Source organism: Tachysurus fulvidraco, chromosome 10 (assembly GCF_022655615.1).
Source record: "Tachysurus fulvidraco isolate hzauxx_2018 chromosome 10, HZAU_PFXX_2.0, whole genome shotgun sequence".
In the NCBI taxonomy this organism is placed as follows: domain Eukaryota; kingdom Metazoa; phylum Chordata; class Actinopteri; order Siluriformes; family Bagridae; genus Tachysurus; species Tachysurus fulvidraco.
In genome coordinates, this window is record NC_062527.1 from 8,605,921 (window position 1) to 8,627,654 (window position 21,734).

The following is a 21,734-nucleotide window of genomic DNA, read 5'->3' on the forward strand; positions in this document are numbered from 1 at the left end:
TAGATAAATTTCCACCTCTGTACAAGACTCATAAAAGTGTAAGGTTTCTTCCCTTGCTGATGGTCAGATACTCTTACAGGCATGAAAGCTGCTAGTCAGTAAAAGCTCTCAATGGTTGAAAATCTTATCCAACAAGCTGCATGGTATAAAATGTTGAATGGCTTTTTAACCTTTATGATGAAAACACTGTATACTAAAGTTTTGACTAAAGTGTCTGTAAATACTATAAAGAAAAATACTATTAATTTTGTTTATTGGCAGACAAATAAACATATCTGAATCAGTCTTTTATGAATGAATGTTCCCTAATGTTCTCAATAGCCGGTGAAATCTTTCATGTTTAGTTTTTAAGATAAGATATACATTTATTCGTCCCAAAATGGGGAAATTTCACTGTAACAGCAGCAAAGAGTAATAAAATGCAGATATATAAAAATAGAGACATAATATAATAGTGTATACAAAACAAAATATATAAAAAAAAGATGTATATTGCACATAGGTAATCATTTTAATCATGTATAGCAAAATTCGCACTCATTTGAAAAAGCTTAACAAGATTCTGAGATTATTATATAAACTATTAAGGATTACAGACTCTGAAATTTGAAGTTTGAAATTTGTGTCTGAGCACTGTTGCAATTCTCACTACCTCAGATTTATTGCTTAATTATGTCTACAACTGTGTAATCATTGATGCAAGACACAACAGATATTGCTGCACGTACAAATTTCTTCAATAAACTGCATTCAGACTCAATGTGATTGATATTTGATGTTAATGTCTCATGTTGCTGTAGAGATGTTGCTCCAGGAAGGCCAGGGTTTTGTGCCAGGAGTCTTCCTGTGCATGACTGTGAGGCTCTGTTTGTCCACCCCACAGCACCACCACTGTAACAAAAATCAGGATAGCCATATAGTGTTATATAAATCCTTTTGGCAGACATTAAAAGTATGAATAGATTCAGGTTTTCCTCCCTTTCATACAATACTCAGTTTTTCGATTTATTCAGTAGAACCGTATGTCTGCAGGCAGAACCTTGTATATTGTAATACACATCCTGTATCATAGAAATTTCTTAATATTTAAAAGTAATGTAATCACCAGTATCTAGTTCATACAATCCAATCAGTGGAAATAGCTGATAATTATTTATATATAAATCATTATTTTTATGACAAATGTGAAGTCTGTATATTCCTCAAACCTTGATACATTCTTTGATGGCTTACCTTTTTTCCTTCCCTTTCCCAACATAAAGTTGCTGGCTCTGCAATGTGGACTGTAAGGAGGTTCAATGAGGTGTCCAGCTCCAGGGTAGGACAGAACAGACAACAGATGACTATTACCAGCTCGTTCCATCATCTGCTTCATCTAAAGATGAGAGAAGGGAAGGCACTGTTATAGGTGTGAGCTGGAACCCCATGGTTATGCAATTTAGTGGGCTAGGAGAAATATTAAATGACTTAAAGCCCCAGGGAACTCGCTGACTGCTTTCTATTTAAGTTAATAATGGTCTTGATCTAAAATATGCATGAAAAAACCCATATGCTATATTCCTGAGAGCTTAGGTAGGCTAGAATGTAATATTTTATTCTTATCATTTTTTTTTACTTTTTTATTCTTATGCTTATGAATATAAATGAATAAAACACTGATTCGATGCCCCTACTCACATCTTCTGCAGACTCCTTTGCTGGCCAATTTTGATCATCCTCCCCAACAATCAATAAAATGGGACACTTGATACGACCCATCTGCTCAAAATTTATACACAGTTAAAGAAAGTCACAGGAAAGAGCATAAACATGTAAATATGCAAAACAATAGAAAATGCATGCAACAGTGATCAGATTCATTTGGCAAACTTCTCCGTTGGATCTTACTTCAACTTTCTTTGAAGGGTCATCTGGTATTGGGAGCAAGAGATCTCGCCAAATGATTCTCTGTTCCTCGTCATAGCGGGTGTTTTTGACATTTCTTGAAATCAAAATACAGGAAAGTTTTGTCACTGAAACAGGTCAAAAATGGAAAAACCTGATAGAAAATAGTGTGTGTATGCTTTGGATGCTGAGTGGCTATTTTATTAGATGACCTTCCCTCTTCCCTGATTGTTCTGCAGCAGCTGGCTTTGTAGTCAAGCGATTGTGTTTGTGCACAGGATGAATGTGATACTATAACGTAGGATATAACTTAAAAAATCAACAGCTGTTCAGTTGTCATGCCCAGACCGTTGCAAGATTTTTACTCTGGTAAGTAGATATGTGTCTAGAAATGAATATTTGCTGGGTCGATGACCTTTAATTAGCATGTAGTTTATATCCAGGTCATTAAGCATGATGTTTCATCATCCATCCTGGCTTGAGAGCATTGATGATACACTATGCAGCCAGTGTGAGTGTTGATCACCTCTTCCAAAGGTTAGTAAGGCATTATCATCGAGTTCAACAGCCTCCACTATTCTTGGAAGGCTTTAGATTGAATTTCCTTGTTTATTGTAGGCCACTTGAGAATGGGCCTGCTTTGCTGGACACGACCACATCCGTCTGCCAACAGTTGCTGTCAATTATGCCCCAGGACGTCGCCAATTCTCACTGGAAATAAATGGTCTCTGGCTACTTTGTTGCTGTGAGTCACTGTTTGTGTGAATGTAACTTTGTTCAACAATATGAAGCAAACCAAATGTAAAACTGTTATGGCATTCATAGGTTAGTTTTCTGTCAACTGTCTGCCCAACAAGACTGTATGCATGTAGGTCAAAACAGACTGATAAAATCATTAAATAAAAAAGGTTATGTAGGAACCATTATAAAAAAAATCCAAGCAAGCAATCTAAGAAGGTCTATTTAAGCGCCTTAGTTAACTGCTGAGTACTATATATAAAATGCTATATAAGTGTTGTGCAACTTTGCACCATCATCAAATGCTCAAGACAGTTAAATAAGCACAGTCCCACACTTTTCAAGTTCACATAATAAAAAAGCCGCTTATATTATTTTTTCACAAACATTCATGATTTTTTTGCTCACTTTTCAATCTCAGCAAAGACATCAGCCAATGATCCACTAACAGGTATGATGTGGCTTCCACTAACACACACCACACACCGGGGCTGAAAGAAAGGAAGAGTAAGTCACATGACAAAACTAATTTATAGTTCAGTCATTTGTTGCAACAAACACCCATATTGTTTAACATGTCCATAGGTTGTCAGCATATAATTAAGACAAATTTGAAGACACAAATGTTAGAAATGTTTGGCGTGGCCTACCTTTATCACTGAGGAGTATGCGGCCATACGCAGGGTCACAGAGGCACCAAAAGACAAACCCAGAATGGCAATTCTTTCAGGGCAAACTTGTGGATGCTGCTTCAGTACAATGCAGGCTGTCTAAGAGATTTATTTAAGTTTGTGCCTGTTTATTTATTGCAATATTCATAATAAGGAATTGATCAATAGTCTTTCACTCTTTGCTGTATTCCTTAATATTCATATATGCATAATTACTCTTGCAAATGTCATCCTAGAGGCAAATACCTCAAAGTAGTCATTGTCCACTTGGTATGGCTTTCCATTAGCGTCTACTCGTCCAATATATTCCAATGATAATGCAACATAACCTTTGGATGCTAGTAAAGCAGAGCGATACTCCACTAGACCCCCACCTCCACCCCAGAGGTCCAGCACAGCAGGAAAAGGTCCAGGACCTAGAGAAGATTTATTTCTCTTTCTCTTATCACATGCAAAAATCACTTATATAATATTGTATCATAAGTAAAAACATTCCAGACATCGAAACAATATTAAGGTAGTAATACACTAAGAATCACCCAAAAACTATAACAGCCAAAGTCTAACCCTGTCAGAGATACCTGCTGGGATGTAAAGCATTGCCTTTAAGCCTTTTTCTGTAACATCAACCCTCTGGATTCCTGGAGCAGTGTACCAACGCTGTGCCACAACAAATGCTAAAGGAGATTTCTCCCGGAATCCCTCATTTAAGTGATGTTCATACACCGATATGTGGACATCAACTGGCGTGTAGACATCTTTCTTCCTAAATCTTAAAAAAGAAGAAAAAGTAACTGTAGTAGGGGAGAGTGGGGTAAGATGACCCAGTGGGTAAGTTGACCCACCCCCTGTTTCTGGGCAACTATGCAAATTTGGTGTAATGTGACCATACATTCTGAAGGACTCCATCATTTGTAATTTTTTGTGAAGAGGAGAAGCACATGGGACAAGAGATAAGTTGTTTTTTCTCACAAAAACACTTATTTGCTTGTTAAAGTTGATTTTCTGCATTTCAGGTATACTCGCAGTTGTGCCAAAGCAAATTTATCTAGGTCTAAAGTTGTGTATGGTACATTTTGGTTATTTGTCAACATATAAAACCATGTGAATCATTAAGCTAAAAGTTAGCCTGAATTGCTAAGCTAGGCCATTTTTACCAAAATGGTGGCTATGGGGCAAAGTGAGCCAGATGATGTGGGGTAAATTGAACCAGTGGTTGGATCAATGAAGACACCTTTGCAGAGTTCTTTGAATATCTTGTTCAGCATACCAAGTGCTCCTCTGACCATCTCATAGTGCTACTATTTGATTTAAGCAAAGAGAAAGAGGATTGTTATGCTCACAATTCCACCCCACACATCTCATCGCCTGCAGCTTCTGGACAAGAGTGTCTATGGTCCATTCAAGACCAATTACATCCAGAATATACTGTACCACATCCCTGTATGTGGTACAGTAAAACTTTTTTACAGTAAAGTTTTTTTTAAAGTTTTTTTTTGTATTATACTTGCATAAAATAGGATGGTCAATTTACCCCCAAATGGCTCAATTTACCCACTGACTGGGATCAACTTACCCCTAGCCCGGGGTAAGTTGAGTCACATGAACACTTTTATTTCTGAGGTCATATTTTCAAGGATCTATGTCATAGGTGCATTCTTATATTTTCAGTTGATAGGCAACATCCCAAATTAACAGTAGATGTCTTCGTTTTACTTCTGTCTAAATTTCCCTTGCCTGGAGATCCACATAAGTAAAATCTGGCTCATCTTACCCCACTCTCCCCTACGTGATAACTGATTGCGCAGTACAAAGATACATAGAGGCTGCTTTGGCTTTGGTTTCAACCTGAGGCCTGTCCTGCTTCCAGGAATAGGTCTCATACTCCACAGCAGACCCATGGGTTCAACTCCATCATATGTTCCACCAAGGCTGGCATCTTTAGACACTGAAACACAACAAATTGTGCATTAGTTCTGCACACAAGGTCTGATAACTTATGAACCAGACACGTGAAAAACGATTTTCATGCACCTGTGACATTTCCCGAGTCATCGCTAACATAGTGACCAAAACCTTCCCAAAAATCCCCATCCTCAGACTGGAACTGCGCGTGCAGCGTGACTCGAACCCCGGGCAGTAAACACTGCACGCGCACGTCGAACCGTTCATCCACCATACAGCGAAACGGACGAACCGAAAGCAACGGCTTGGTCATTTTCTTAGGCTGAAAAAAACAACAACTGTATAAACACGTATACGAGTTACTTACCCCAACCGAAGAAGACTAGGACTTACCGTTAGTGTGAACGGGTCGATTCGGTGTGTTTAAGCAGTTCAGCAGTGGATCAATTTAAACAAAGTTCACGAGTAAAGATCTTATCAGAATGCTTTAGTTAATGAATAAACCTCATTCTTCCACAAGGCTGAGGATAAGGACCGCACTATACACCATACAGGATTGTATATTAACTTGTTTTATCAGATCCACGACAAACGAGTTTTATTTGTTTTTATCCTAGCTTTCTTTGTGTGGGTTGCCAGATATGCCCTTTCAAAACCCTTCATCTCTGTCAAGATATAATGCATATTATATTCAACACCAGAAAAAAAATTGCACCAGAAAAATTGCAAATATTCTTATTGTAAACATTTTTTTAAAGACTTTAACCTCATTTTAAGAAAGAATACAGGGAAAAAAATACATTAAATCCCATCAAGAAGAACTCAAAGAATAAACAGACCAGATTACAGACTTCTAATAATCTATATAAGTCTAGAATAAGTGTGAAATAGACAGTATTAGGCACTTATTATAAAAAGAAACTGATAAAAAAACAAATGTTCCCCTTATGCACGTGTACATTAACATTTGGTGGGTTTAAGACAAATATAGCAACTCTGGCATAACATTAAAACGGGTTTAAGGCAAATTACGCAACACTGTCAACAATATTCACAATAACACAATAGCATTCGTGTGTGTGTGTGTGTGTGTGTGTGTGTGTGTGTGTGTGTGTGTGTGTGTGTGTGTGTGTGTGTTCTTAGTCCTTTTAAATGGATTAAAAAAATTTTAATCCATGTGACAAGATGTGAACACACCCCAAAAAAACATTCTGAATTCAAACATACTTTGGGAATTTTATTTAGCAGGATATAATGCAGTGCCCTACAGAATCATTGCCTGCCTTAAAATTATAGTTCACATAATTATATTTTCTCTCAATTATGTGTACAGTTCATACAGTTATCTAATCAGCCAATCTGCAGCAGGAAAATGCTAATAGATATAGGTCAAGAACTTCTTCCTAGATGTAGAAACCGCCGATTCCCTGGGATATTCGTCAGTGTCTACAGAGATTACACGGATCTGCTCTGTTGAGGTAAAGACCTTGTTGAGAAGAGTAAATGCTACAGACTGTTGTGTGTGAAAATCACAACAGATCCTTAGTTTCGAAAAATTCTCAAACCAGCCCATCTGGTACCCACAACCATGTCAAGGTTAAGATCACAGAGATCTTCATCACCGTTCTGATTTTTGTAACCATTAACTGAAGCTCCTGATTAGTATCAGCATCATTTTTTTTGGCTGAATAACTTAATAAATATATTCTTGTTATTATATTGTAACGAGTGGAGTGGTGCTACCCCTTTAAGAGCAATGTGCCTTTATTTTGTTGTGTATACTAGTTGGGTGTGCGCATGCGTCAAAGTGTGCACGTTTCAGTTGTAACACCACATGTGTGTGGAAGTCTGATGCTACAACCGACATTCCCTTTTATTTTCATTTTCTCATACTAATGAGTATTTTTTTGTTTTAGTAACATGTTATTACGGAGGTTTTTCCAGTGTACGGAGGAATAAACCGTTGTGAGAGAAATGTTTGTTCTCCGTCCTCATTTTCGCGGGCCTAACCTTACGTGTTACAATATATTATATATTATTGTTATTGTATATATATATATATATATATATATATATATATATATATATATATATATATATATATATTTAAAAGTACATGTATATACGTGAAAAATAAAAAGTCTCTATGGACCTGTCCCATTGTATCATAGGTGAATTGATTCCTAAAGTTTACTTGTCACTCAAACTTAACAATTAAACATCACTTTAATAATAACAAGTAACTGAATCTCTGCAAGAAAAAAAACACTACTTTACATTATCTCAGAAAATGGTGGTCCAGTGGCTGAAGACTAATAGCATTATGAGTTCTGTTTGTTCCAGGATAGTTAAGCCTAAACCCTGGCTGCCTCTGCCAGGAGGTTCAGACCTGTTCACTGATACAGCTTTCAACAAACATATTTCTGGGTTTGGCAGACCTGCCAACCTTTACGCATTTTGTGTAGCAGATACGCATTTAGACATTAAAGTACGCTGCTACGATTTGTCACTTCAAAATACATTGCAGACCTGCCAACCTTGGAAAAAAAATTTTGAGTAGCAACTTACTGCAGCGACGCGGTGCGAGGTCAGGCACATTTGCTAGGCAGTGTTGATTAAGTTCACAGGCTCACATCACAACTTTTACTATATTTTTCCTATATAAATACTGGCAAATAAAGTAAAACTTGATCTGTGCGTAAAACCTAAACTTGAGGCACAACACCGGTCAAGAACTTCTGAGGGGCATATAGTCGCTTCTTTTTAGATTTGCTTCCCTCTCCCTCCCTGTCAGTATCCTCATCTGACATCATGTGTATAACTAACTGCAAGGCACACACAAAACACACACATCATCATTCTCATGTTTTGCATAATAGGTTTGGCATGTAACAAGATTTGCATTTTATAGTACTGATGTACAAAATGTACAATAACAATACTTGAAATAATTTAGCTGCTACTAAAATAAAGATGTGCATGATCGTTTGTGTATAATATCTGCATACTATTTTAACAACTCTTTATGTATTACCATAAATTAAATTAAACTGGCGCTATGACTGGTCGAATTATTATTTTCCCAGGTTGCTGCCCAATGCGGTTAAACCCATAGGCGCATTGCCTGGTGCGCAAATGCACAGACAGTTGAACTCAAAGGCATCAATGGTTTTTTACAATGCCATTGTAAAAACCAGTTTAAAACTCTTCAACGCTACAAGCGGAGAGCCATCAAAACAATTTGGTTTTCATCTGTCTCTGTCCGTCTTCAATTCTTCTTACAGTGACTGTTTTTTTTTTTTTTTTTACAAGTCATGACCTAACGTTTCAAAGGTAAATGGCCAGAATTGTGAATTTCATCCATTTTAATAAGCCTGCCGAACCACAGGCGTCGTTAGACTCCTTTACTGGGGCATGTGCCCAAGTGTCCGGTGTTGTGCCTCAAGTTTAACTTTTACGCACAGATCAAGTTTTACTTTATTTGCCAGTATTTATATAGGAAACGTAAGTCATGCCTGTAAACGCATTGCCGTCGTACTTTAACGGAAAAGACAAACTGGCGCGAGCACGCAGACATCAATATCCGCGAGCATCTGTGTCCCTTTTATAGCACTCAGTCATGCTATAACATGACGAAACTAATGTCATTTTTTAAATTTCAATCGTATTCTGACTCGATTGTTACTGGCTCCTGTAGATCACATCTGATGGACATCAGATTTTTTTGTGAAAAGCAGGGAAATAGAAGCAGAAAGGATGAGGGAGGTATTATTATATGATCAGCCAGTCAAAATAGTGAAGTCTAGAGTCTTGCATTATTGCTGAGAAAATTAACACATGTATGTGTTGTCAGATATGAAGTTACTGTTTGGTTCATTAGATCTAATTTATGGTAATACATAAAGAGTTGTTAAAATAGTATGCAGATATTATACACAAACGATCATGCACATAACGTTATACTCTTTATTTTAGTAGCAGCTAAATTATTTCAAGTATTGTTATTGTACATTTTGTACATCAGTACTATAAAATGCAAATCTTCTTACATGCCAAACCTATTATGCAAAACATGAGAATGATGATGTGTGCGTTTTGTGTGTGCCTTGCAGTTAGTTATACACATGATGTCAGATGAGGATACTGACAGGGAGGGAGAGGGAAGCAAATCTAAAAAGAAGCGACTATATGCCCCTCAGAAGTTCTTGACCGGTGTTGTGCCTCAAGTTTAAGTTTTACGCACAGATCGAGTTTTACTTTATTTGCCAGTATTTATATAGGAAAAATATAATAAAAGTTGTGATGAGTGAGCCTGTGAACTTAATCAACACTGCCTAGCAAATGTGCCTGACCTCGCACCGCGTCGCTGCAGTAAGTTGCTACTCAAAAATTTTTTCCAAGGTTGGCAGGTCTGGTTTGGTTTAGAAGTATTTTTCATAATGACCAGAGTTTAATCCAAAATAAATTCTATGGTATGATTTGAAGTCCACATGCACAAGAATGTACAAGAATAAATAGAGGCTAAACATGTTCTTGCATAGGACAGACCAGGATCTATATATCTCTATAAGAATAAAGATTGCTGTTAAAAAGAAAAGAGAGATTAGGTGTCAAAATTGTGCCTACCCAAAATATTGATTGCAATTTTACCAATAATTTTAAAATTATTAATTTTATTTTAGAAAACAAAAGTTTTCTGTTTTGTGCTTTAAACCAGGAAGGGTGAAGGGCAACAAATATTTCTTCTAAAACATGTTTAGCCAGCCAATATGAACCAAATCTTTTTGAAAACATACAGGACAACATACAGTTAACACAGACAAAAGTGTTACCTGCACTTTTTTGCATGCAGGACCTCACAGACACCCATGATTGGCGAATGTTCTTTGATTGACAGTGTGATATCCATCCCATCCAGAAATCACTGCCAATCTGAGGTGGCTGTGGCATCATCAAGAATCAAACTCACAATCAGGAGCCAAAGTGCTTCTAATTCTTGAGGGGACTGTATACTCAGATACTTAGTGGCATTAAAATAAATAAAATATGTAAGCTCACATAGTCAGAAAAAAGGGGTGAACTAACTAGCTTTTCTAGTTTCTAGTTCTATTCATGAATTATTCGTACAGCTATAACTGCACACATATTGCACAGTTTGCTCCTTGATTAGGCATCATTTCATGGAGCTCCCCCAGCAAAAATGAGTTCTAGGGCAGCTTGGATGTCTCCTCCAGTGGCCTGTAGGGCTCGCAGAATCAGCTCCTCGTCCTGGATTCCCATATCACGCAGTTGCTGGAGCTGAGATTGCCACTGACTCTAAACAAACACATATCCACATCCACCTAATGTCAGATTTAAAATAAACTACAAACCAGGCTACACATCTTATGAAAACATTTATAAATAATGATACCATTTGAGGGAACTCACCTGTAGAGACGATATGTTAGACACCTGTAAGGCTTGCTGTAGTGCCTGGTTAAAAAGGTCATTTGTTATCGGAGTTCCTGCAGGGATCGGGGAAACCCCTGAAGAAGCTCCCTAGTCAGAATGTTTAAATATAAATGAGAATAAACAAATTCAGAAGTTGCCACTTAACTTAATAGAAAGATATTTTGTTCTATATTTCCTAAAGTTATTTAAATAAAACAAATAATAAAATTTGTATCACAAATCTCCATTATAGTGTAGACTATCAGGTCTACTTTACTTCATTAGCCCAAATTAGCCAAAGTATATGTGTACAGTTATACACACAAGACAATCTGCTACATATTTGGAGGAATATTATTAACTGATAAATTAGATATGATTATATACAATCCTGTATCTTTCACAGAGCAACTGCTATTAGTCTTTCCATTCATTCAATTTCAATTGAACAAAATAACATACCTGGTTTCCTATGGTAGGTGTAACAGCACTGCTTTCTGGAGTGCTGGCTAGGGCCAGAGCTGTAGCAAGTTCACTCTGTGTGATTGGCCTGGGACCTACTGCACCACTGTAACCTAATGAAGCAGGCCTCAGTCCCGAAGAACCTGCAGAACTTGAGGATGGACCACTGCGAGTCCCCTGTAACAGATCAGAACTGTTAACTGAGTGACAAGAACATAATGCAACTGTATGATAAATATGTCTTTAAATGTCTTCAATTATGGCTTACAGACTGGAATTCATCCTCATCGTCTGACATGCCTTCGAAGAGAAATCCACCTGCAGATGAAATAAGAATTTATGCAGCAGTGCTTTAGAATACCTTTAGAATACACCTCAACCCGAATTATAGACATAACTGTGATTTTAAGTAGTTTTGAGGTGATTCCAGTATCGTTTTCCGTACATGTATATGTACCCAGAATTTATTCTAAATAAGGTCCTTTTAATGCCTTGAATATATTTTGGAATGTACAACATCCATTTACATTTACGCCATTTGGCAGTCCATCAACACTCATTCAGAATATTGTCTTGCCCTAGCAGCAGAACACTAAAGATGTATATAAATAAAAGATCTTATTTAAAACCATGTTTTACCTGGCATCTCACTGTAGGAGCTGGAGGATGCATTTCTAGAAGAGCTGGCACTCTGCTGGGTGGGAACACTGCCAGCTACAGAATGCAGCACCAATATAATGGCATTAACCAATGCTGGGTGAGAACTAATCAACCTAGTGGAGGCATAAGAAGATGGGGAAATAAACCTACTTTTAATTTACTACTTGTATCATTTTAAGAACAGTGTAATTCAGCTGGACAGAACAGGGAGTGCATACTGCCAGAAAAGAAATGAAATATGGGTAGGGTTTAAAGTGTCCCATTAATTTACTCACATGTCAAGCATGTTTGGATCTGAGAATTGCACAAAGAGGTCCTTATCTTGAAGCACAGCTAAAAGAATAAACTTCATATTATAAAGCAGTAGGAATAGTATAATCATTGACAGTAGAACTGTAAATAATTGTCTGTCATGCACATTGTATTGTATCGTGTCAGTTGTGTACATTCCTGCATCAAGGAAACTCTTGGTACAATTGTACTAAAAATACAATGAATGCAAGTTCTCAGAAGGTAAGAATAAAGAGGAAGCCTTACCAAGGGCGACTGCATCAGTGCTCAAACCAGGTGTCGCCACAATGATTTGATCCAAAGACTCCTTGTTGTTCAGCATCTTAAAAACCTGAATGAAAGACAAAAATATACAGTCTTTACTAAACAAATCAATTCCTTCAAACAGAATAAATTTGTGGTACAAAAGCTAATCATACTGAGTCTCTGTATGCTGTGCTGGTGTGAAGAGCTGTCTGCAGGACACGAAATTCTCTTGCGGCCGTCACCCTGTCCACGGGCTCTAAAATAATACGAGAAGGAGACGCATTGAAAAACAGTATAGATTAAAGATCAAACATCTTTGCAAACCTGACTGACAATGAAAACCTGCTAAGCTCTAAACCTAAAAGCATACACAACCTAATCGATATACACAAAACACAGCTCTACCGTTGCAACCTGGTGCAAACCGTGCAAGGCAGAAGACAGTGCAAACAAAAAAATACAAGACATTACACAAAAGACACGGTGAAAAAAAAATGTTGTAAACAATGCATCTAGACATAAAGTGTCATAGTGGGAGATAATGCGCTAAAACAATACTATGAATTATTAACATAATATGGTCAGCTGTGCACATACAGTACAGGGACATTGATAGACAGTCTGCTATCAGTACAATACTGTACGTTATAGTGTTTTGTACATACAGAGTGTTGTGTTTGTGGTGTTACTACAAGTCAGTGTCAGGACAGATGCTTACCTGGGTGGATCTCAGGTTCAGGCCATGACTTTCTCAGGATGTGGACTGTTGATCCTGATTGGATCCCATAAGAGTCTAACGTCAGTTCATCCCTCAGCTTCCTGCCACAATACACCAACTCTGAAATGTACATATGTTGGAATTTAAGCATGTCACATGACACAGGTTCAAATGTATCGATTATAAAGGTGATTGACTCACCTATAAGCTCAGGATCTGGAATCGCGTCCGGTATCTGAACTGAAACGAGCTGCTTAAGAGTCGCAACACGATACTGACCAGGTGGGACATCACCGGGCTCAGCCTCTGGGAACTGAAGCACTGACTTCGGAAGAGAAGGCTGGTCTATTAACTTCAGCGACAAACGCCACTCAGAAACCGCCATGTTTCCGGTTTTAAAGGCAAATCAATGAGAAATATTTCACTATCGCTACTATTTTGTTCTTAATAAAAGACTGACAGCAAATTGGTGTTAAAATAACGAGCAACAGTGCTAAGGAGAGCTAATACGTATCAGACGTACCTGGGTATAGTAACTAAGCTAGCACACTAGCAGAATCGTCTTTGTTTACGTTTGTGCGTCATGACGTACTGCAGTGAACGTTACGGCGTTTATGGGATTTGTAGTCGAAGTGACTTTAAACGCGCCATGTTTTGTTTTGTAGTTTTTAGATTATTATTATTATTATTACCTGTCTGTGAACGAGCGGGGTCGCTGTTGTGCACAAATAATAAATATAAATAGAAAAAAAGAAGGAATGATGGGAATACAGTAAATCCATAAATAAATCAAATAAGATAAATTGGGTGTCGGTTATAAATTGTTTTATATATGTGCAATTAAATGTAAATATTGCTGTTTACAATTTGCTTAATTGTTTAATTTACGTCATCGTTAGCAGGACTCTTTCTATTCAGTCAACATCCTTGGAATATTTTCTAAGGCTGAGCTTTGTGGGGTTTTTTGTTTTGTTTTGTTTTGTTGCTGTCATGCTGTTGTCCACAGATGGTCGCTTGGTTGCTTGTGCTTTTCAGTGAGTCTCATTGCCACAGAGCATACAGAGCAGGGCTGACGGAGACTGGGACAACCTGCAATCCACTCAAGCCAAAGCTGCAAATCCAATTTACCTTGATATGTCAGGTGATACTCACAAAAATCCAGGATTTTCCAGGATTAGATGAAATCAACACCAGTTTGGTCCATTTAACAACACAGGCTCTAAAAGCAACCTACAAAATGGCAGATTTTTAAGTGTTAAGCCTGAAATCTCCCGTAGGTTCAATGCACACTGAGACCAGATTGATCACTTACCAGTCACCTAATCCTGGCTCTAAAGTGCTCTGCAGCAATGAAAGAAGATGCCATGGCAAACTTGTTCACCCGCTGAGCCATCACAATGCATCTTCCTTTTATACAAATAAATATCTGTTGTCTTATTTGAAGGGCTGTTGTCTTATTTGAAGGGCTAATTTTGGATTAGTGCTGGCTTGCATGAAATTGCATAATTTCATTATGAATTTTGCATATATTTAGGATTTCTTTACTTATTGACAATGTGAAATGACTGAGTTTCACATGTTTTATTCTAAAAACTGTTGTGAGGGGATCAGTAATTTATAAAATACCGGTACCTATATCCGTGCCATGATAAAAGTCATATAGATCACATGTTGTCTTCATTCTGATGTCTGACATGAACATTATCTGAAGCTCTTGACTTAAACCTGCATGGTTTTTATGCACTGTGCTGCTGCCACATCATTGGCTGATTAGATGACTGCATGAATGTACATGTGTTCCTAATAAAATGGACAGTGAGTGTATGATTTGATAGAACAGGATTTTCAGAATACTTGTTTAAATGCCACTTACATGAGTTCCTCTAATAAAATTAGTTCTCATCCATCCAGCATAAAATATGTAATTAAAATATGTGAATATGTAATTTCACACCCCAGAATATAACCTAACTTATAATTGGGTCACAAGAATATTAAATGAATTGATTCACACTCTCACTACATAATAATAACTATTAATTAGAAACATGTTTAAATTACATTAAGTATAAGCAATTGAATCATGTTTTTGATGAGACATTTTATGTAATCAGTGTAGCACACCTATGACATCCAAATATCATAAAGATTGTCCATGTACTGTATTAATCAGTGAAGGCATGTACATCTGCCCAATAAAACAACAATTATTTATACTAGTGATCCACATTACAACTCTGATTCTTTCATGTTTCTTTGTAACACGCTTTTTTAGCTGTACTGAACTGTGCAAATTTTGATCAAGTCATTAATCAGAGTAGAAACCAGGTATATCAACTTACAACTTCTATTATTAACCCATACATTTATTACTAATCCATTTACTAAGATATTCTTTGTTTGTCTAGCTAATTAAAGAAATAAGCAAATGAGGGCAAGGCCTCTTTATTTCTGTTTAGTTGATATTACTTATCAGAACTCACAAAGATAACTAAGGCATCCCTTACATAAGCACCAGCTACAAATTTGCAGACTGCAAAACCAAATCCGTCCTCTGCAAATCAGATCAGTCCTTTATCAAAACTTTGATTTATTTTGGATCATATTCCATTTTAAATTATTATTGTTTTTCAATAGTTGATTTAAGACACAACATGATATGAAATCTAAAGAAGATTCTTTTTTCACCTACTTTCTGGAAATAAATGTGATTAAATCTGACTTTAATCGCTTGTGTTTCTGTAGAGGTGCTGCTCAAAAAAGGCCAGAGTTTTGTGCCAGGAATCTTCCTGAGCTTGACTATGAGCCTTTGTCTGTCCACCCCACAGCACCATCACTGAAACAAAATCCATTATAACCATTAAAATTCAATCCTTGTAATCTTTTTAACAACGTTTCAACTAATACTTAATATTTATGTGCAGTGATCAGCTCAGGGTTTGTAAACCTACTAAAGAGCCTCCGAGAAAATAATCTGTTGTACACATTATTTCAATTAACAAGGATGATTAACAAGGTAAAATTAAACGCTGTGAAAATGTTTAACTCTTTATCAGTCATTTCTATTATTCACAATGGTCTAAACTGGTCAATTCAAGAGCACAGCATATGTAGTTAATTATTCTTCGGTCAATACGTAACCTGTAGTCCCTGTCCCTGCCATCATGAAGTTACTGGCTCGGCAATGTGGAGTGTAAGGAGGTTCTATAAGGTGGCCGGCTCCTGGGTAGGACAGAACGGTCAAGAAGTGACTATTACCAACTCGCTCCATCATCTGCTTCATCTGATAAGGGAAATGGGACAAGGGTAAAGGGATGGGTTGGACACTGCACCATAAATCACGTTTATGCTATAGGTGTGATCTGGAAGCCCACAACTCTGCCATTATTTATTTACTTTAAAAGAGAAAAGTAAACTTGTCAGTTTTTAGTCAAAGAATGAATGAAAAAAAAATGCTTAAAAAATATTTAAATTGTGCAGTAGTGTGGAACAAAATCGATCACGAAACTATACAAGTGCCTCTACTCACGTCATCTGCTGACTCTGATGCAGGGCAATTTTGATCATCTTCCCCAACAATCAATAAAACAGGACATTTAATACGACCCACCTGATTAAAGCAAACTGTTATTCAGACCGCAAAAAATCAGAACATTAAAAAATATATACTCTTTTATGAACCCTTACGTCAAGTTTGTTCAGAGTGTCAACTGGTATTGGTTTCAGAGATTCTCGCCAAATCTGCCTCTTTTCCTCATCATAATGCATTTTCTGGCTCATTCTTACAGTAGGAACATAGAATATTTGTTTTAACTTAAACTGTCTATAAGCAGGAAAAAATAAATATCTACACTTTAAGACAACTTCATGCTGCAAGACAACTGCAATAATGCATGACAACATGAAATGTGTGCATTTGTAAAAGGTGTGCTTGTATACACTGTGATTGTTTACAAATCTTTAGTCTTGGTATACAGAAAGCTTTGGGCTCAACTGTAGGTATAAGCATGTGTTGGGATTTCTGTCATTTTACCACTCACGTTTTTATCAGTCCTGACATATCAACCCTTGATCCGCTGACAGGTAGAACATGGCTACCACTAATACAGACAATACACCTGGGCTGAAAAAGAGTAAGTAATAGCAAGTAACTCACATTAAAACACCAATAAAATGTCAGATAAATGGAAGACACAACATAGAGTAATATACATAAGCTTCACACAAATTCTATATAAACACATTCAAATGAGTCTCTTAAGCAAATGCTTTTTTTAAATCAAATGTACTGTCATAATAAAAATATATTTTAAATATATTGTCCTGGTCTACCTTTATCACTGAAGAATATATTGCCATGTGCATGGACAAGAAAGCCCCATATGACAAACCCAAAATGGCGACTCTTTCAGGGGACACCTTTGGATGTTGCCTCAGCACATTGATGGCTGCCTAAGAAATTACATTGGATGCCATGTTGTAACAGTTCATTTAAGTGTGTCTTTTCTTCAACAATTTGATTTCATTCATTCATTCATTTTCTACCGCTTATCCTAACTTCTCGTGTCAATTTGATTTTATTTTTTATAAATTCACAACTACACTACCCATATGTTGTAATATAAAGTCCAATACCTCAAAATATTCAATCCCCACAGTCCGTGGCTTGCCAAAAGCATCCTTTTGGTCACTATACTCTAAAGATAATGCGACGTAGCCTTTAGATGCTAGTAGAGCAGAACGATACTCCACTAGACCCCCTCCTCCACCCCAGAGGTCCAGCACAGCTGGAAAAGGACCAGGACCTGGAGAAAAGTATATGCACTGCAGTACACAGTCACAACTTCATCTCATCCATCTAACCTCCTATTACAGAAGGGTTATACCTGGTGGGATAAAAAGGGTCCCCTTTAATCCTTTCTCTGTAACATCAACTCTCTGGACACCAGGGGCCATGTACCACCGCTGTGCCACAACTGATGCTATCGGTGTCTTCTCCTGGAATCTGTCTGTTAATTGGCCTTTGTACACAGATATGTGTAGATCAGTCTGTGCCTGGACATCCTTCTTCCTATACCTTTCATATGTGTAAACACACACACACACACACACACACACACACACACACACACACGCAGATTAAAACTGAAATATCCGTATCTGGCAGATCTGAATTTCTTTACAAATGACAGAAGTCAGAAATATCTGATCTGTGCTGATGTCCACAAGTAAGCATTATCTGAAATTGTTGCCAATAATTCATCTCTGTTTTTCAATGGAGACTGTAATAGCAATATTAAAGTCACATTAAAGTCACTCAATATTGCAAAAATAAGTGTAAGGAAAAGTTAAATAAACTGCTGAGTACACTGAGGAGCAAAAAATATAAGCATTAGAAACACAAAATTCACTGCATCACTGCTAAGGCCAATGACAAGATGAGTCACTTAAGTAATACACTGTATTCATGCCACACAAGCATTTTGATGCACACATTTTATTTAAATATTTCTTATGAAATGTGTTAATCTATTAATCTGGACTTGTGACAAATAACGTGTGTAATGTGTGCTTACAAGGTGACTGTGCACATATTTAAATACTTAATAACATGTTAAGCACAAGTGCACTGAACCCAAAACAGGAATACACCCTGAACCACCATGCACTTATTCACACTCTCATTTACCTGCAATTTTATTATATCCAGTTACCTACACGTGTTTTTCAACTTATGCATCCAAACAACCTCTCTGTGAAGTGCAAAATTTGAGTAAACGTTTAAGAATGTCTTGGTAATTGAAAAGCACTGAATTAATGCAGGCATTTCACAAATTTACTGTTATCACAAAATTTCACAAATTTACTGTTATCAAAAAACTATTATTCTAATAACCTTTAGATTTTGTTTTATGAATCCAATTGAACTTGTAACTGTACAACTAAGTGTTTTGTTTTTACAAAGATCCCATCAACCTTGTATGAACTTGAAGATAATTATTGTATTCATTCTCAGTGTTATTTACACATTCACAGCCATTTTATTCAAACAAACAAACAAACAAACAAATAAATAAAAAAATAAATGAAATAACATCTAGATATATGTATTTCTAGATATGTGGGGACTTTTAACCCAATGATTTGTTGATGAGCTTGCAGCACCTTTAAAAACAAATAATGCTACATGTGTTCAAATGAGTCCAAATGAACCTGTTCACATTATGCTGAAGTTAATAAATATGACTTTTAAATTCCTAATAAAAATGGGTTTTGCCATTTCATTTTTTTAATCACTTCTCAATAAATGAATGTTTAGAAATGTGCATTTTGGTATTTTCTATTTTATGGGCCTTGCAATCTGCACTGAATTTCACATTATCGATTTGTACTTGATAAGAAGTCATTACACTTGGCAATAATCCTTCAATTTTCCCATCCTATAGGCCTAAATTAGGATGCTGTTGAGCCAGAAGGACCACTCAATGTCATATTAAAATTAAACTAGAAATCAGTAATGCTGTATTTAGATACACTGAAGAAGAAAAAAAAGGTAATTTACTGTCTGGGACGTGTTTTACCTGAGGCCTGTCCTGCTTTCAGGAATAGGTCTCATACTCCACAGCAGACCCATGGGTTCAACTCCATCATATGATCCACCAAGACTGGCATCTTTAGACACTGAAACACAACAAATTGTGCGTTAATTCTTACCTGTTGCAAAAAAAAAAATTAAAAACTGGACGAGACATTAACGTTCATTACATTATTTACATGCACCTGTGACATTTCCTGTCTCATTGCTAACATAGTGACCAAAACCTTCCCAAAAATCCCCATCCTCAGACTGGAACTGCGCGTGCAGTGTAACATGAACCCCGGGCAGTAAACCCTGCACGCGCACGTCGAACCGTTCATCCACCATACAGCGAAGCGGACGAACCGAAAGCAACGGGCGGAGAAATTGTTTGATCATTTTGTACCGAAGTCTGTCTTTGAAGTTCTCTTGTAGCTTTCGTTGCACTTGAAACACAAGGAACTGTGTTTTCTATAGCGCACTACACAGCCACTTGAAATAAACACAGACTCGAGTGCAATGAGTTCGGCCTCAACTTCTACTAGTCTCCACCCTTCCACACATGGACTATTATTGGTCCATCATTTTACACGGAAGTCCAGAAAGTACGTGCATTATATATAATCACTATATTATATAAAAAACACAAAATTCATTACTGGACACAGAACACTACTCATGGAATACCTTAGCACAAACTTATTTAGGACAGTGTTAGATCTGAAGCCATGCAACCCAAAGGGTACGTAGGGGATTGCTACTGAACCTGGGTGGCAGTGTGGTGTTTGACTCTTTTTCCCAAACAATTTGCAATTTTATTTAGCAATAAATCAGCGCAACAGGTAGCATTGACACCTCACAGCTCTAGGGTACCTGGTAAAGTCCGTGTTCTTCTAGGTTCTCATGTCTTCTCGGTTCACATGTCAGGAGGTGAACTAGCTACTCTGAAGGTCTAGCCACTCTAGGTGTGAATTTATAAGTGTGTGAATTTACAGAATTAACTAGAGAGAGAGAGAGAGAGAGAGAGAGAGAGAGAGAGAGAGAGAGAGAGAGAGAGAGAGAGAGAGAGAGTCAATACATGGTCTATAAGGTATAGTAGTATACATGTTAATTAAGGCTGCCAACTCTCACGACTCACGCAATTGACCCAAAACACCCCATATTCTCACGCAGACTCGTGCAGCAGTGAGGAAAAATATTGCGCCTCATGATCTCGCAAAGCAACGCGCAGAGACCAGACAGACAGTGTAGTGAGTTTTTGTGACAATTGTGAGGGAAACTGTGTAGTCAGCCGTTCTCCCTCCCATCTGCACTGTGTGAATTGTGAACGCAGGCAGGTCAGTGAGTTACAGGGCGCTCCGTGTCTCCGTCCAGTTTAGGCTAGTAACTAAAAGGCCTATGCTGTTATATAGTTTATATAGAATTAAGTTAGCATTAGCAGAGTTGTTTGTTTTGCAGCACTGAGCAGTTATTTTATATAACTTTATCATAAAAAAAAACTACAAAAGCATTTCCAGATGACAAATATCTGGACATGCCTAGTAGTTAATGTTAATTATTGTTTTCTAAGAACAGAATGTCAAGTCAACATCCCATATTAAAATGATTTTATTTATATCAATCACAACTCATCAATCATGTCCAGATATTTGACTGGTGGCCATCCAAATCAATGATTAAGGCTGCAAAATCAGCCACCAGCACTTACAATAGAGCACATGTTAATCACATGTTAATCCTATTTCTGTAAAATGTTTGTGAAAATTAAATTTAATGTAAATTTCCCAAGAAATTCTGTACAGATACCAAATACTTTGACAATCGATATATACTTAATACACTTCTGCTAATGAAAAGGATTTTGTGTTTGTATTTTTTCCACACCAAGCCACGCCCCTCAACAAGCCCCTCCCCATAACCAAAACCCCGCCCCCCAGAATGTCACGCTAAGCTGAACTCAAATGTTGGCAGCCTCGTTTAATGGTATACAGGGGCGGTTCTAGATCTCAGCCACTCTAAAACTATAAGTATAATTTTTATTTCAAAAATAAAAAATAAAAATTACGTTAAAACGCAGGACATGTCGTCCATAGGAAAGAAAGTTTGATCAGTTTGATCCAAGAGCGAATTTTTTCACTTTGCTATTACG

General features: G+C 37.1%; 2 protein-coding genes across 3 annotated transcripts; both read right to left on the reverse strand.

Annotated features, from left to right (window-relative positions):
* Positions 1-236: 236 nt before the first annotated feature.
* On the reverse strand, positions 237-20,112 carry LOC113660149. Its single transcript, XM_047819774.1, has 30 exons — positions 19,789-20,112; positions 19,590-19,689; positions 17,895-18,085; positions 17,644-17,813; positions 17,341-17,460; positions 17,049-17,131; positions 16,696-16,789; positions 16,538-16,618; positions 16,150-16,291; positions 15,740-15,844; positions 15,492-15,562; positions 13,210-13,360; positions 13,009-13,128; positions 12,464-12,546; positions 12,291-12,375; positions 11,733-11,807; positions 11,362-11,411; positions 11,094-11,270; positions 10,629-10,739; positions 10,437-10,514; positions 5,328-5,580; positions 5,142-5,241; positions 3,875-4,065; positions 3,540-3,709; positions 3,273-3,392; positions 3,031-3,113; positions 1,888-1,981; positions 1,678-1,758; positions 1,234-1,375; positions 237-891 (listed from the first exon to the last, which is right to left on the reverse strand). Exons 1-30 carry the CDS (start codon positions 19,982-19,984, stop codon positions 779-781), a joined length of 3,630 nt encoding a protein of 1,209 aa, XP_047675730.1. The 5' UTR covers positions 19,985-20,112; the 3' UTR covers positions 237-778.
* ubl7a (ubiquitin-like 7a (bone marrow stromal cell-derived)) lies at positions 9,852-13,664 on the reverse strand. 2 transcript variants are annotated; one of them, XM_027173181.2, is made up of 10 exons: positions 13,210-13,664; positions 13,009-13,128; positions 12,464-12,546; positions 12,291-12,375; positions 12,029-12,086; positions 11,733-11,866; positions 11,362-11,411; positions 11,094-11,270; positions 10,629-10,673; positions 9,852-10,514 (listed from the first exon to the last, which is right to left on the reverse strand). In XM_027173181.2, exons 1-10 carry the CDS (start codon positions 13,391-13,393, stop codon positions 10,377-10,379), a joined length of 1,074 nt encoding a protein of 357 aa, XP_027028982.1. In that variant the 5' UTR covers positions 13,394-13,664; the 3' UTR covers positions 9,852-10,376. The 2 variants fall into 2 exon arrangements, with proteins under 2 accessions (XP_027028982.1, XP_027028981.1); XM_027173180.2 differs by having other exon boundaries at positions 10,629-10,739; positions 13,210-13,647.
* Positions 20,113-21,734: the final 1,622 nt, after the last annotated feature.

What these genes read in the sequence shown, in the direction of transcription:
- LOC113660149 (XM_047819774.1), bottom strand. Translation starts at nt 19,984, where the DNA reads ATGATCAAACAATTTCTCCGCCCGTTGCTTTCGGTTCGTCCGCTTCGC. An exon ending in GGGATGCCTTAGTTATCTTT is followed by an intron (nt 13,361 to 15,491) that starts GTGAGTTCTGAT and finishes TTGTCGCTGAAG; the next exon opens with TTAATAGACCAGCCTTCTCT. An exon ending in CTAACATATCGTCTCTACAG is followed by an intron (nt 10,515 to 10,628) that starts GTGAGTTCCCTC and finishes GTGTTTGTTTAG; the next exon opens with AGTCAGTGGCAATCTCAGCT.
- ubl7a (XM_027173180.2), bottom strand. Translation starts at nt 13,393, where the DNA reads ATGGCGGTTTCTGAGTGGCGTTTGTCGCTGAAGTTAATAGACCAGCCT. An exon ending in GATCCAAACATGCTTGACAT is followed by an intron (nt 11,867 to 12,028) that starts GTGAGTAAATTA and finishes TGCCTCCACTAG; the next exon opens with GTTGATTAGTTCTCACCCAG. An exon ending in CACCTACCATAGGAAACCAG is followed by an intron (nt 10,740 to 11,093) that starts GTATGTTATTTT and finishes CATTCTGACTAG; the next exon opens with GGAGCTTCTTCAGGGGTTTC.